Below are 15,724 nucleotides of genomic sequence, written 5' to 3'. Positions count from 1 at the left end.
CCAAAGGGAATGTGTTTGTTTATTGTTGCTTTTATTTTGAAATCTGTTATTATTTATGTTAGAGCAGATGAATGTGTTTGTACTCTTATTATGAAACATACTGTAGACTCATAATGACATCACTGAGGTCTAAACACTATGTGCCAAAACTGACTCACTGTCTCTGAAAGCTCTTTGATACTTTTATTAAAACCTGTTTTTACTGTTTCATAAAAAAAGAGACTGATTTTTTTTCTCCTGTCTCCATGACAACCAAGGAAAATATACATACATATATACTGTATATACATAAAATGCTTTATTTCACATTTGTTAAATATCACTTTACATTATAAATGATCAAAAACACACAGAGAAAAACACCATGCACAGAGGAGCTGAACCTGGATAACCTCCTCAGGTCCAGATCCAGCTAGGTCTGGATCACCTCTTCAGGTCCAGTTGGATGGTCTTCTGCAGACTGGCTATACTGGCATCCAGAGCTGCCAGACCGTCTCTGAATGCTGCCTCATCTCTGGTGTCAAAGGTGGACCCGGACCTCATGGTCCAGTCAGACCACACAGACTCTATGTCACACTGGGACACAGTGCAGTCCTGCAGTCGGACTTGCTCCCTCTCAGGCTGCCATGATGGATCCAGGTGAGGGTTTAGGTGACAAACTGAGGTCTCTGCAGGTTTGTGTGACCTTGTGTCTCTCAGGTGGACTGGGATCAGAGTCTTTGGCTCACTGTGTGTGGGACCCAGCTGGTCCAGAGACCTCAAGTACTCGATGCATTCAGGGGTGGTCTCTGCTGGTCTCTGCTGCTGGTTTGTGTCTGATCCTGAACTGTCAACAAGTGTAGGAGAACCTGAAGAGTCCTGGTTCTGAAGGATCCTGAAACACAGAGGAGGGGGCGAGGCTTAATGACCTCACAACCACCTGCTGCACTCACAGCAATCACTAATATTTTACACTTCAACACACACACACACACACACACACACACACACACACACGTACCTGTTCAGGTTTCCTGTCTCCTCCAGTCTTCGTTGGACGAGTGAGGCTAACTCACTCTTCTCTCGCTCGCTCTCCGCCAACCTGCTTCTGACTGCTTCCAGCTCTGCACACACACACGCATATTAATGTATAACAGGTGATGTGACCTCTGGTGTCTGCATTTATTTATTAAAATGTTGATGTGACTCTTAAACTTTAAACTGATTAATTATTATTGATTATAATTATTGTCTGTTAGGATCCAGTCTGACTCAGGTTTAGTCCACAGAGCTTCATCATGTGTTCACTGGTAAACTGGTGAAGGTCTGTGGACTGATCAGGACTGATCCAGACTCAGCAGGTCTCAGAGAGTCTGAACCTGTCCTGATGACTGTGTTCTCTGCCTCTCTGTCTCTCAGCTGGCTCTGTGTGTCCTGCAGGGCACTCCGTAGCTCTGCCAGGTCATCCCGGACTTCCTGTAGTCTGGACTGAGCAGCAGTGAGCTCCTGCTGCAGGGTCGTCACTGTGGAGACACACAACTCACATTATTCACACCACACAAATACACACATTCTATCGCCAGCTGCATACACACAGACACACACACACACACACACACACACACGCAGACACACACACACACACACAACCTTCTGAGTTACAGAGCATCTCCATGTTCTTGTGTCTCTCTTTGTCCTTTAACTGCTGGTTCCGAAGCATCACTTACGCAGCACACAGAGAGAGAGAGAGAGAGAGAGTCGTCACAGAGACCAGGTATTGATGTGTGTGTGTGTGTCTGTGTGTGTGTGTGTGTGTGTGTGTGTGTGTTTTACCTGTGGACCTGGATGTTCTGGTTCAGGTGTGGATCAGTCTCAGTCTGGATGTTTATCAGTGGTGAGGACACCGTCTGCTCCAGATGACTCAGCAGCCTCTCTGCTACACTGCCTGCACACACACACACATACGGTCTGTATATATGTGGTCTGTCTGGTCTACAGGACTGAGATCTCTGAACTGGTCATATCCATGACGACAGCTGAGCTGAAAACTGGTCTCACTGTGTCTCTCAGCCTCACACACAGATGTCACAGCGTGTGTGACTGACACCTGTCAGGACCAGCTGCCAACATCTGGATTTAACCACAGAAACAAACAACAACAACAACAACAACAAGAAAATTTCTAGATTCAGGATGTTGTTTTCTATTGGTCAAGTGTCATGTAACAGTCATGTGACTGAACCCTCAGACTGAGTCATGTGATCAGCCTCAGCTCTACCTGTGTGGAAATAGGGCAGGTGAGAGACAGACAGGTTACCTCGTCCAGCGATCAGAGCCTTCAGTTCTCCCATCAGATACTGGACTGTCTCTGCTCTGCAGGTCTCTGGTCTGCAGGTCTCTGGTCTGCAGGTCTCTGGTCTGCAGGTCTCCCTGCTCTCTGAGTCCTGAAGGACTTCATCAGCCGGTCCAGGATCCAGGTGTGTGTTTGACATCTTCCTGGTACAGGTGTGTATGTGAGAGAGTGTGTGTGTGCTCTGGGGATCAATGTCTCTGACGGGAACAGACTCCTCCTCCTCTTCTACATCACACTCTGTGTCACAGTGTGTGGGCAGAGCTTCAGACAGGAAGTCAGGCTGATGGACAGGCAGCTGGCCTGAGTGAGAAGAGGACTGGACCACAGATAGGAGGACGGAGGCCTGAGGCTGAAGTGGAGGGACAAAGGTCTGGGACTTGGATGGAGGGATGGAGGTCTGGGACTTGGATGGAAGAGTGGAGGTCTGGGACTTGGATGGAGGGGTGGATGTCTGGGACTTGGATGGAGGGGTGGTGGTGGAGAGGTACTGAAATCTTTGACTGTGTGATGGAGGGGGGTGGGATTGCAGCAGGGTCTGAACCAGCCTCTGAGGCGGATGCAGCTTCACTCCTGAGTGAGCAGCTGGAGACCGAGGTCCTGGTCTTGGAGTCACAGTGCCTGGTCCTCGCTGACAGGACTGAGGATTCTTCTGGACTGGAGGGAGATGAGGGACACAGTTACTGACACAGTTACTGACACACACACACACACACACACACACACACACACACACACCTGTCTTTCTCTGTGGTTTCTTGAGGGCCTTCTTCCCCACTGAAGTGGATGGTCTGGATCTGGCTGCATCACCTGTCACTGCTCTAGGAAGGCTGGCCGGGGCTTTAACACACGCACACGCATACACACACACACACACACACACACACACACACACACACACACACACACACACACACACACACACACACACACACACACACACACACACACACACCTCAGTCAACTAATCAATTGCTCAATAAGCTGATTGTTCAGCATTACTTGCTGTATTGATGAGCATGATGTTAAACTCCTCTACCTGCCTCATCAGCCTGAAGGATGCCACTGAGCAAGGCAGCACAGCGGTCCAGACCCTGATGGAGGTTGGTGACCTGAGAGGACAGAGACACAACTGAGCACCAGTCACTTCATGTCCCTCTAAAGGACTTCCTGTTGTGTCACAGTTACTGTCTGTTCATTCATTCACACTGTTGTTGTGTAGGTGACACTGACACATGTTGGTATTCTGTTTTAGTTTGATTCATACTGCATGAGGCTGTTTTCTTCTGTACTGTCTGCTGCTGCTCACTTCAGTACCTGGTCTTCAGAGTCTGTGGAGTATAGAGAGTAGGCTGGTTCAGGGCCGGCTGCTGGTCCAGGATGTGGACTCACTCTAACAGGACAAGATAGAAGGAAAAGTGAGAGGGTGTTAACAGAAACACACAGAGTATCTACAGTAAGAAGTGAATACAGGTGTACTCACTGTTTTCTGGTCAGCTGCACTCTGCCTCCCCCTGTCAGCCTCCCTGATGTCACCACCTGTCAGATACAACCAAACATCTGCTCAACAGTCTGTAACATCTGGTCAGTCTACAGTCTGGAACATCTGGTCAGCCTTCAGTCTGAAACATCTGGTCATTGTCCAGCCTGAGACATCTGGTCAGCCTTTAGTCTGAAACATCTGGTCAGTCTACAGTCTGGAACATCTGGTCAGCCTTCAGTCTGAAACATCTGGTCACTCTACAGCCTGGAACATCTGGTCAGCCTTCAGTCTGAAACATCTGGTCAGCCTTCAGTCCGAAACATCTGCTCAGTCTACAGTCTCTTGTCAGTGAGACAGTTCTGTCCCTGTCATTGTGTGAGCTGTGGCATGAATCTGATACAACACCTTTACATGTGCTGTCTTTACGCTGCATGTTATACCACCGGTGTCAAATATGATCATTTATCTAAACATGTTCAATGGCCATATTTTGTGTTTCAGCCCTGGAGCCAGGTCAGATATCCGTCCAGACTGTAGATGATGTGTCCCTGATAGAGATGGTTATTTCAGGTGAAGGATTGTAAACCTTCTTCCCTTCACATCAGCCCTGCATCCCATAATCTGAGCTCACATTGACAACAGCGTCAGACACTGCCACTGAACAAGTTCATTATATTACTGTATCGAATGTAAAGTGCAATGAGTTCTGTTGATATAATCTTCATTTAATAGTGTTCATGAGTCTGTCAGATACACTTCATACTAACAGACTATTATTACAAGAACCGACAAATAAACTGAAACAAAAAACTACAGCTGTGTAATCTATAGTGTAACTTTAGATTTTCTTCTTCTTTCTTCTGTACAGCAGATCACTGATTTAAGTATTAGTACTGATCACATCTGATGACATTAACTGATACTAATGTGTCTCATATCGCCGCCAGACAGCAGATAAAACCAGTTTAACATTTCAGCTGGTGTCACCGTTAACCTACTGACAAAGAGCTAGTTAGCTATGGTAGTTATCTGACGTTACTAACTTTGACTGTTGTCGTTCTTACCTTTTTATCTACAGTCTATGGTTCTTACCTTATGTTTAGCTGTCGCTTTCATAGTTAACACCTTCACAAACTACTTGACGAGGCTAACTCCACGTCCTGTCCAGACCCTGCTCCTCCGTTGCTGTCAAACAAAGGGGCCCCTTTCTTCTTCAGCTTTTAGGCCTGAAGTGTTTTCTCCATGAACGGCTTAATTTGTTTTCTACTGGTTCCGGTTTCAACACAAGTTTGAAACGGGAAACATGAAGCTAACCAATCAAACTGCTCCTGTCGCGATGACACAGCGTGGAGTGGGTGGAGCTACAGACCAGGAAAGATGTGTACGGTAGTGGGTAGAAAATACAGATTTTTTAATTCATTGTCTTTTAGTTATATTTTATTTATTTATGAATTATCCATATCCTTTCTATTATGTGTCTTATTTTAGAGGTTTTGTTTTGTCATTAATGTTTAATAACCATTTGTTTATATATTTATGTTTAATAAACATTAAGGCAAAATGGAATGTTTTAAATAAGTTTTGTATTCAGTATTTTAATCCGAGTGAAAGTGGCCATTAACAGAATCAGATCAGTCTAGTTATGTGATGGCCATCGATTAGAAATAGTTCAACATGGCTGACCACATTTTATGTTCATTTCATTTCGTCATTACTACAGTGCACGTCTCACTGACTGTTGCAGCCAGTTCAGAGGAGCCTGAGTTCTTTGTCTAGTTTACTGGTTTCAAATGAAATTCAGTGTTTAGTAGTGATGTATTGATGATATGCCATTTAAAAATAATTAAGATGTGATGAATAATTCAGTAACTGACCTCAGACTCAGTTCATCAACATTCAGTCCTTTTAATCAGGCAGCAATGATACACTTCGATCTTTACATGAACTTTAAAGGACGATGATCAGACTCATTAACCAGGTACCGAGCTGTCACACCCTAAACACAGGACAATAAATACAGGATTTGCTTTATTTTATTTATTGGTGATCTTTCTCCTGGTTGGAAACAAAATATATTTCAAATATGAGTCTTTAGTTTTGACTTTTGTTAAATGATTAAAATAATTAAAAAAAAAAAAAAAAATACTCTGGTCAGTGAAGGTAAAGCTGACAAATCTCACTGAAGATCTGGTTTCATCCTGTTTAACATCTCACTTGACTTTTCACCATCGTCCAGCCTGGGACTACTTTTTCCTCTTTGTACAAATATTTTCTTTCAAACAAAACCACTGTGATAAAACTACAACAAGATGAACACCTGAAAAGAAAACAACTCAGGTCAATGTTGGTGTGTGTGCTGCTCTATTATTCCTCTAATGTTCCTCCCATGCTCCTCTACTCCCAGTCTTCATCATCAGCTGCAGCAGGAACAGCCGGCTGGCTCGTCATACTGCTGTCCTGAAAGGAGCTGCCCTGTGGACCCTAAGGACAGAGATGACAGAGTGAGGACAGGAGAGACAGTGAGGACAGAGGATGCGAAGTAAGGACACACAATGAGGACAGACTATAGACCAGAAGAGGGGACCCTGTTACCTTCCTGGAGTCTGTGGACGCAAAGGTCCTCCTGGAGGGGTTCACACCTGAGCTACTGGAGCCGCTGAACACACACTCCTCTAACCAGGAGGGCACTTCCTGCTGGGCCTGTCAATGAAACCAACAACTGAAATTATGAGGACTGACTGTGTCCTACACCTTCCTGCAGTTGAGGGACTCCTCCTCCAGGTGCATGTGCAGACTGAGTATGAATATCACAGCTCAACAGTGAAGTGAGGGCTCAGTGTGAGTGCTGATCATACAGGTGGTCTCATGCTACCTTGGACAGGATGCTGACAAGGGACCCAGCCAGCTGTCCATCAGCGTCTGGGTCATAGAATGACACCGCCCTTCCAGTGTTTCCACAGCGGCCAGTTCTCCCAATACGGTGGACGTATTCGTCTATGTTGTTGGGGAGGTCAAAGTTCACCACATGCTGAACATCTGGAATATCCAGACCACGGGCAGCAACAGAGGTTGCCACCAGGACTGGACATTTCCCAGCGCGGAAGTCTGCCAGGGCCTGCTCCCGTTCCCGCTGCTCCCGGTCTCTGATAGAGAGCACAACACATGACCATCTGAGCTAAGGCTGAGAGGATCATGGGTCCCTGAACACATCACCATCTACATTAAAACTAAGGGGAACAAAGATCCCTGAACAAGTCATTAATTGCACTAGTCCTAAGAGGAACAGGGGTCCCTGAAAATATCACCATCTGCATTAAAAGTAAAAGTAAAGGTATGTAAAGTAAGTAAAAATCACTTACCCATGGATGCTGGTAGTTGGAACCTTCTCCTGGCACAAGAATGTGGCAATAAAATCAGCCTGTCTCTTGGTCTCCACAAACACCATGGTGCGCTCCGTTCCTGCAACCAAGACCAGGACTGTGAGCGACCCAGCACCAGCTCATATTCCACTGTGTTAAAGTTTTAACTATAGTTGGAGCTCAGTTCATTATTCAGCGTTTACAGGAGCTGCAGAGGTCTGTGTTTAAAGATACATGAAGCTGTGTAGTGATGTCTCCAGTAACTTGATCACATTAATTACAAGCTTGTTCATGTATCATTGAATCCATAAGTTTCTACACGTCTAACTAGACAAACAAATGTGCTGCAGTACTGTAAACAACCTGTTAGTCTTCAGAAAACCTGCTTTTATTTAGAATTACTCTTACAGATGTTCATTAAACTATTATTAAAGTATTATCCAAACTTACCTGTTGTCTTCAGGATGTCAAGAAGCTGCTCCCTCTTGGAGAACTTAGTTACTTCAATAAACTTCTGCTCCACATCACTGCAGGCTCCACCCACTACGCCCACAGCTAAGAACAGGTAGTCGGTCTTGAGGAAGTCAGCTGCCATCCTGTAAACATACAACATCCATGTCAGGTGTCCACAATAAAGCAGTTAACCCATTCATACCGGATGCTGCACAGCGCAACATTGCCCCTCCCACCGGTTGCTGCGTAGCGCAACATTGCCCCTCCCGCCGGTTGCTGCGTAGCAGCATTGTTGATTCCTCGTTATTTTCATGATATATTTATACATATTTTACATATTTATATGCTGCATGCGTGATGAAAATGACGAGGAATCAACAATGCTGCGCTACGCAGCAACCGGCGGGAGGGGCAATGTTGCGCTGCGCAGCATCCGGTATAAATGGGTTAAAGCTGTGAGGTCAGGGGTCAGACCTCTGGATGTCCTCGGGGTAGGTTGCGCTGAACATCAGGGTCTGACGATTCTCTTTGGAGGGCATCCCAGGGGAGCCCACCAGGCGGCGCATGTCAGGCTCAAAGCCCATATCCAGCATGCGGTCAGCCTCATCCAGCACCAGGTAGCGCAGCTTGTGCAGCCCCACCTGAAGTGCGCACACACACACACACACACGTATCATAATTCAACTAAACACTGTGAACATGCAGTAACTGAAAGCTCTGAGTTCACTTACCTTTCCTCGTCCAATCACATCCAGTAGTCTCCCTGGAGTTCCACACAGGACGTTGCATCCTCTGCATATTTCCCTGATCTGGTGTCCAGTGCTGACTCCACCATAAACCACCACTGGGCGCACACAGGTCCTACAGCGTTGACAAGAGGCTGAGATTACAGCCTGCTTCACTCATCTTTCACTGTATGGTGTATGTCACATCTCTCTGTGAGATTACAGAGTTTAAACTCAGTGTAAACTCACCCAAAGGCGAACTTCCTGGCCTCCAGGTAGATCTGGTTGATGAGCTCCCTGGTTGGAGCGACGATGATTGCTTCAGGCTCCTGCAGTTCACTGAACTGACTGGCTGCCACGCCGTCTGCCATCAGCTGCTGTAGGATGGGCAACAGGAACGCAGCCTGGAGGAGGAAGAAGACACATTTAAACCACGCCTACACACAAACCTGCAGGTCAAGTGTTGATTGTCTCTCGGCTCACCGTTTTACCAGATCCAGTCTGGGCACAGGCCATGAGATCTCTGCCGGCAGAGATGATGGGGATGCCGTGCTTCTGCACAGGAGTCGGCTTCACGTAACCAGATTTACTGACGTTTTTACTCAGGGACTCACACAGTGCTGCCTCAGCAAAGGTCTGAAAGCAACACATCAAAAACACACACAGCTTCACGTGTTGTCATGATGATGAAAGTCATTCACTAGTTCAGGTTACTAGACCAGGGAATCAGCTCAGTCTACAGGTCAGACACAAGTTTAAATATCTTCACCACAACAAAGTTTGCACCATCCAAACACAGAGGTTTGATTCATAGTTTCATGACATAGAGGAGAATTCTTTCTGCCGAGTCAGGTTAAAACACTGAGTGCTGTGACTGTTTTAATTCAGCTGAATGACGTCAGTCTGTTAATGTGTGTACTTTCCCTTTAAGGCCACAACACTCACACCAGTTTATAACGCTAACACTTGCTGCATGTTTAGACTTACAGACAAGTTACTGTCAGGGCTGCTAGCATTAATCATTTTTATCCAACTTTGTTAAGCTTATCGATTTATCATCAACTCTGACAGACATAAGAAGATTTATTTACCAAAGCATCTTTACATTTTGTCTTAGAAACCAGCTAATCTTCTAATAGAGAATCTGTGAATCCTGTAGCTGATGAATAACATATATTTAGCTCTTCTCACCATGATGGCCTGTGGTGGGTTGGTTCCACTGACGTCAACCAGAATGTCGTCATACTTGTTGAAATTGATGCCTGACTCATAGTGGGCAAAGATGGAGTCTTCATCCTCAGGGAGAGTTGGAGGGACGTAGGTGACCTTTGGTCCTGAGGGTCAGAACAGAAGGTCTTCAGGAGATGCAGGTTTAATCAGCACTGATGGACATGGTTACAGACACAGGTTCATTAACTTACTGTCACCATCGTTCCCATCCTTCTTATCTGGATCTTTATCTTCTCCTACATCGCAAACACATGTCATTCACATCAGTGACATGTACAACATCCAAAATGAATCATTCAGTTAATTATAAAAATAACTGCTGCTGTCACCTCGAGCAAAGATCTGTTCATCTTTTCCTCTGTAACCTGCAACCACACATTTACACATTAACACATTTACACACATGAAATAAATTACACTTCAAATAAACGACTAATGGTTCCTCATTTACCTCCTCCAAAGCCTCCTCTGCCTCCCTGGTCTCCACCTTGAACACATCAACCATCAGTCACCACCTCCTCACACCTCACATTACATAACTTCAAATCTATCTTGATTCACTGTTACAGGGATGAGTTTAATACCTTGTCTGAAGCCTCGTCCTCCCCTGCTGCCTCGTACTCCTCGGCTTCCTCCTCTAAACCCTGTTGACACACACACAGTATTCAAACACACACATTCACATGCAGTGGAACAAATTACAACCTCAAACTACAACTGAAACCTGGTTTTATTTTTGTACTTAGGTAAAGAACACCTGCCATTTTCACACACTCCATCATCTCCTCCTGTAGAATAGACAGTTCACACAGTCAGCTGACATGTCTTTATGTCTTTCACCTGACTGAAGTGTCTCAGAACCAACATAAGGAAACATTACCACCGAATTCAATGCAATCCATTCCACCAAATCCTCTGCCGCGACCTGATGAAACAAACACATCATCAGAAAATGACCTCTTCCAAGGATTCAGTTCCATGCACACTACATTTGTATCTGATTTTTTTCTATTGAATTGTTTATGCCTACTTTTATTCTGTTCTTTACCTTTTATGTTTATGATTTTTAAATTTGGTGTGTAGTGGGTTTTAGAGCTGTGATTTGGTTGTAGGTTCGAAGCCGACCAAATCACAGCTGTGCTGTTTGTGTCATGTGAGCTACTGGATGCCTGGATTTCCTTCAGTATTAATGAAGTATTTATCTACCGGTTGTATTTGAAATCTATCAGGTGACCCCACCATAATCTGCTGATGCAGTTTTTCATCTTCACACTGTTCAGAAGATTTTATGTTTTGTCCCTGTCCCACACCTATCCCCATCTTAACTGTCTCATGTAGGATGCGTCCTGTGATGTTTGTGGTTTGAAATGTTCTGAATGTTTTAAAGTGTTTGAATCTTTTGTAACTATAATCTGACTAGAGCTTCCTCCACGAAGAGTTACAATCTTTTACACTCTACATGGGACCAGTGTTTGATATTCAACTCAAGTTTTCAAATATCTAATTTGCCACACAAATTAGATATTTTCACAAATAAGTTTTTGTTCCTCTGTATTTAACATCTGGTTCAGGTTCACACAAACACATTAAGTATGTGTGGTGGGAGAGTTAATCACAGTTCATGTCTCACCTCGACCTCCTCTGCCTCTGAATCCACCTCTTTCTCCTACTGTGTTGTTCCAGCTGTCACCATCTGTAAAGAAGAGAGGAGGATCAGCACCAATAAGGACTGAGCCTCTGATAACTGGCTCCTGTTACTGTCATACTATCAGTACTTACCGTGTCCATGCTCATCACCACCTACAAACAGAGGTCAAAGGTTAGCTTCCCTCTACAGTGGAGGTCAACATCTGCATCAGTTTAAACTCTTACTGGGGGGTCTCATTTCAAATCCACAGGCCTGCTGGTTCTGACTGTTTGGAAGCAGCAACGCTGTTTTTTCAGTGTAGATTCAGTTAAGTGACAGGCAACAGTAACTGGTTAATAGGACTAAACACCTCAGTTTTGCATACTTAGTTGCCCAGGGATGGATTCAGTATAATTCATATTTTATTTGGATCAAAGCTAAATGTTTATGAAGCTATGACCAACATTTCTGAGTTTTCAGTCATACATTGGCCTCTCAATAACAGACTTTTTACAGACTAAAGCGGCATTTTAACAATAAAGAGTCTTGTATAAAATGATCAGACACTAACATTTTACAACTTGATTAATAATATAAGATGAATAGACACCTGAGGAGAATGAACTTGAAAATCCTCCTCGTCTGCCTCGGCCTCTTCCACCCCGACCTGCAGAGACAGAGAAGCACTGGTTATCAATGTCCTCTAAGGCAGAGATAACCACTGCATTTTCTTCTCCACACTTAACCCTTCCAAATTCACCATCACTGTTCCTGAAGTCTCTCTGGGAGCCTAGAAACAAATGGCTCATTTCCCATAATGCATTATTTTCAGTTCAATCATCCTAATTGCCTGCACCCTTTATATCCACTGTTAGAAATGATTATAGCAGATACTACAAGAAAGAAATCATCACTGGATAATTTACACACAAAGGAGTTAACTTACCTTGACTTGAGGCGTGGCTGGTTAGTGTGACAGAACTAGTAGAAGTTTCCTGTAAACAAGGTCAAGGTAAAGCAGGTGTTGTCTGCTCATAAGCTGCAGATAATTAACAAATGACATCAGTGAACTAACTTACCTCTTCTTCCCACTCGTCCATTTTAGTGTTCCTAAAAAAAAATTCATTATATTGAACAGCATAAGTTACTTTAGACATGTCACTGTTATATTAATCCTACATAAGTACTTTACAATGAACCACTGAAACACATTAAATCGTGTTAATTAGTTACAACAAAAGTACACATGAATATTTAATAAAACAATTAATCACTTGTGATGGTATAATAGTAAAGTTGACCTTGTCGATGACCGCGTGGATACAACGTGGACTACCAGCCTCGTGGCTTTTCAAACTGATGCTATCCTTAGCTAAAGCAACAAATTTAACCGGTGGACGACGCAACTACGGGGGATATTAAATCTGTAATATACGCACCCGCTTCTTGGTTCGTACTTAAATTACCCTTAAAAAAAAAACTCGACCCAGTACAACCAACTTTACCACAGCAAGCTATACTAAGCTAACACCACTGCTAACATTGCTTAGCTAGCAAGGTGGCTAATCTCGACTGACTCACAAGCGGGACTGGTCACTGTTGCTTCAATTCGACCGCATACACTAAGATAACTGAAATAATATGCAATATTATTAGATGCGAGTTATTTGTAATAATTTAGTTTAGGTTATTAGTAATAGCTCAGGTTTGAAGGTGATGGTCATGGACGAAAACTGACTCACAGTCGACCCTGACTAAAATTAGCTAACTCGGCATCAACAGAAAAGAAGCATAAAATATATATTATTGATTTCTGTTCGGTTATTTTAAATATATATAAAAACTAAATGTCGAAGTTATTCAAAACCTTACTTAATCAAAAGCTTCTCAAGCAGCAGTCGGTGATGGTGCTCGTCGTGGCTCCGCTCTGCTCCGTCAGGTCGCCGCTCAGTCTGGGGTGGTGTGCAAAGCTAACAGCAAGGGTTGCCAGTTCCGCTGCTTTCCCGCCATAGGAGCTACTTTGAATGTATAGGTGTAGTGTCAGAGTTTCTCTGATGATGAATAGTTAATTTTCTAGATCATGACCTTGACCTCTGACTAAACAACTTTAAAATAATGTCTGTATTTTCTTTTATCATGAATTCCCAGACACTTGACAAATACACCTGTTGAGCAACTGACAGAGCACCATGAGCACTGCAAACTGTAGCATTAAATAATGTGTATATGTAATAATCTCTATATAATATAATATAATCTCTATATGTCAGCCTTGTCACTAGTGTACTTGTCTTAACCTGGACCTTTGTAGACTCCTTTGAATAATAAAATGTCTTATACTCTTACCTCACCTGGATGAAGTCTAAATTCATCAAGATGAACAGTTGTACAGCAGTGGCCTTAAGACTGGCCCTCACTGAGGGGCAGGATGCTCAACACACTTTACTTTGGAGGCCTCTGGTGGAGCTGGGCAGTGGTCACCACATGACTCCAGCTGTACTGGGCTGTTCCAGGTGTGTGCTCAAGGTTTGATCTTTTGTTCCTTATTGCATGTACTAATGTTTTACTCTCTTCAATAAAGCCTGTCATCTGTACAGTTACTTTTCATTGGATAATATCATTCTTTGTGAGCTGTCACCAACACAGCAGATTTTATCCTATTTAAAACTCCAGTGTCCTCTGCCTGGCTTATTACCTCATATGTCCTATTTCTATTCATCACTGCTTCTTCTCACTGTGGCACTGCTTTACTGTTTTTGTGTACAGTTCAGTTTGTCTTAAAGCTTTTTAAACTCTTCACTTTTACAGTGGTTGTAATGAGGATGTAGGGATCATTGTAAATAACGAACACTGACGCTTTCCTTTAAACTCTAGTTTCATAAACTCTGGATCTTTAAAAATTCTGCATCCTTTTCTTCATTATCAACTAGTATTATTGAAGTTGATACTGATATTAATCATAATATTTGATTATAAACACATTTCATTTCATTTCAAGCTGAGGATCTTTCAGATGTTGTTATTTAAGAGCTGATTCAAAGATAAGGTTTAACTGTTTAAGATGTTAAACAGTGAACTGTCTGTTCAGCTGTATCACTCCTCACCAATAAAGTTTCTATCTATCTATCTATCTATCTATCTATCTATCTATCTATCTATCTATCTATCTATCTATCTATCTATCTATCTATCTATCTATCTATCTATCTATCACTGATGTGAATTAATTTTTTTCCATGTTGTCTGCGGCGCTCTCTGCTGGACAAACTATGTACTGACAACAATATTTCACAAAGCCCTCAAATATACTTTCTGGTACTACAAATAAGACTTTCAGATCAGCAGATGACGTTTTTATTGACCTGAGATCAGGTAATATTAACAATATATCATGTGGCTCTATGAGAGAGTGGTCAGCATACTGTCATTGTCTGATAAAGAGTGTGTGGCTCAGAATAACCCTTACACCCTGAGAGCAGTGTACAGTGTGTGAAGCTCACAGGAAACATGTACTGGTCAACTCTAGTCATGCATTTTATTCTGAACTCATGGGCCTGCTTGTCTGTCTGCCTGTCTGTTCATGCAATAAATCAATAACAGTAATAATAGATAGAGAATACCCCAGTTGTTTTACTATGTCTTAATTTGAAATGTGTCTGAAGTCAGTGTGACAAAGGAAGCAGGTCTCGGTTGTGGTACAGAATATGAACATACTGCACCAGGCTGTTTACAGGACCTCTGCCCAGCATTGTTCTGGTTCTGGTCGTCACAGACAGCTGATGGTGTCTGTTTCTGGTCCTCATTCAAACTCTTGTACAGGGTCCTCACTGTTTCACTGATGCAGTGTTCTCCACTGCTGTCATATGTGATGTCATGATGATGTGTGGGGTGTGGACAAAATAGCACAACAGAAGTGGAGAAATAATTTACTGAGCAATTTTTTGGTTTCTAACATTTTGAATGGTATGGCTCCTCCCCCATTATCTGAATTTGTATACACTCAGTAAATTCTATTAGATCCTCCAGAATATCCTCTATATGAGACTGTATTGTTCCATTTCACTGCTCTGCATTGGTCATCAGTTTTCTCTGTAACAGCCACAGATCAGAGGAACAGACTGTGATGGTGTGAGGAGCTGCAGCTCTGTCAGCTCTGTAAAAACTACCTTACAGAGGCTGTTAAAAACTGCTCAGCTCTGCACTGACATCCAATGCACTGTGCTGTTGTGTATAGTTTTGTTCTGCACCTTTGTGTATAGTTTTTAACTATGTCTTGTTGACTTAATATTTGTTGTGTTCTTCTTTCTGTATAGCTATGTATGGCCTGCCTTTTCTGGTATGGCCTGCCAATGGACTGCACATGTAAATTAGCTTGAAGGTATAAAAGCCATAGGTTTAGGATATATATATATATATATATATATGTATATGTATAGGTTTAGGATAATATATATATATAATATATATATATATATATATATATATATCCTAAACCTATGGCTTTTATACCTTCAAGCT

The 15,724-nt window shown here is 43.0% G+C and overlaps 3 protein-coding genes and 1 long non-coding RNA gene across 4 annotated transcripts; all 4 read right to left on the bottom strand.

Moving 5' to 3' along the window:
• Positions 1-363: 363 nt before the first annotated feature.
• On the bottom strand, positions 364-1,698 carry ccdc14 (coiled-coil domain containing 14). Its single transcript, XM_022761213.1, has 4 exons — positions 1,630-1,698; positions 1,359-1,502; positions 1,001-1,103; positions 364-874 (listed from the first exon to the last, which is right to left on the bottom strand). Exons 1-4 carry the CDS (start codon positions 1,652-1,654, stop codon positions 424-426), a joined length of 723 nt encoding a protein of 240 aa, XP_022616934.1. The 5' UTR covers positions 1,655-1,698; the 3' UTR covers positions 364-423.
• Positions 1,699-1,808: 110 nt separating this feature from the next.
• LOC111232383 lies at positions 1,809-3,566 on the bottom strand. Its single transcript, XM_022759880.1, has 4 exons — positions 3,537-3,566; positions 3,369-3,441; positions 2,297-2,986; positions 1,809-1,924 (listed from the first exon to the last, which is right to left on the bottom strand). The coding sequence occupies exons 1-4, from the start codon at positions 3,564-3,566 to the stop codon at positions 1,809-1,811; spliced, it is 909 nt and encodes a 302-aa protein (XP_022615601.1).
• A 47-nt stretch (positions 3,567-3,613) lies between these two features.
• Positions 3,614-4,992, bottom strand: LOC111233499. The gene is made up of 3 exons (XR_002665614.1): positions 4,905-4,992; positions 3,813-3,868; positions 3,614-3,722 (listed from the first exon to the last, which is right to left on the bottom strand). It is a non-coding gene; the product is annotated as an uncharacterized LOC111233499 (long non-coding RNA).
• A 1,214-nt stretch (positions 4,993-6,206) lies between these two features.
• Positions 6,207-12,306, bottom strand: ddx4 (DEAD-box helicase 4). Its single transcript, XM_022760601.1, has 21 exons — positions 12,286-12,306; positions 12,153-12,201; positions 11,817-11,873; positions 11,359-11,379; positions 11,216-11,272; positions 10,460-10,504; positions 10,341-10,367; positions 10,164-10,223; positions 10,031-10,066; positions 9,909-9,944; positions 9,771-9,815; positions 9,541-9,683; positions 8,833-8,985; positions 8,599-8,753; positions 8,356-8,485; positions 8,099-8,265; positions 7,622-7,767; positions 7,172-7,271; positions 6,685-6,955; positions 6,405-6,512; positions 6,207-6,293 (listed from the first exon to the last, which is right to left on the bottom strand). Exons 1-21 carry the CDS (start codon positions 12,304-12,306, stop codon positions 6,207-6,209), a joined length of 1,914 nt encoding a protein of 637 aa, XP_022616322.1.
• Positions 12,307-15,724: the final 3,418 nt, after the last annotated feature.

This window comes from Seriola dumerili, unplaced genomic scaffold (genome assembly GCF_002260705.1).
Source record: "Seriola dumerili isolate Sdu_G_001 unplaced genomic scaffold, Sdu_1.0 BDQW01000018.1, whole genome shotgun sequence".
Lineage (NCBI taxonomy): Eukaryota > Metazoa > Chordata > Actinopteri > Carangiformes > Carangidae > Seriola > Seriola dumerili.
The sequence above is the reverse complement of the archived record's forward strand: the minus strand, read 5'-3'. Positions and strand labels throughout refer to the sequence as shown.

Bases quoted from the DNA above. Each gene is read 5' to 3' on its own strand.
- ccdc14 (XM_022761213.1), bottom strand. From the start codon at position 1,654: ATGGAGATGCTCTGTAACTCAGAAG. The intron at 1,503-1,629 runs GTTGTGTGTGTG...GTGTCTCCACAG, and splicing joins GATGCTCTGTAACTCAGAAG to TGACGACCCTGCAGCAGGAG. The intron at 1,104-1,358 runs GTTCAGACTCTC...GTGTGTGTGCAG, and splicing joins GAACACAGTCATCAGGACAG to AGCTGGAAGCAGTCAGAAGC.
- LOC111232383 (XM_022759880.1), bottom strand. From the start codon at position 3,566: ATGTGTCAGTGTCACCTACACAACAACAGT. The intron at 3,442-3,536 runs GTGAATGAATGA...CTGTCCTCTCAG, and splicing joins GTCACCTACACAACAACAGT to GTCACCAACCTCCATCAGGG. The intron at 1,925-2,296 runs GTAACCTGTCTG...GTGTGTGTGCAG, and splicing joins GGCTCTGATCGCTGGACGAG to GCAGTGTAGCAGAGAGGCTG.
- ddx4 (XM_022760601.1), bottom strand. From the start codon at position 12,306: ATGGACGAGTGGGAAGAAGAG. The intron at 8,486-8,598 runs GTGAGTTTACAC...TCAACGCTGTAG, and splicing joins GCCAGGAAGTTCGCCTTTGG to GACCTGTGTGCGCCCAGTGG. The intron at 6,294-6,404 runs GTAACAGGGTCC...CTCTGTCCTTAG, and splicing joins CGTCCACAGACTCCAGGAAG to GGTCCACAGGGCAGCTCCTT.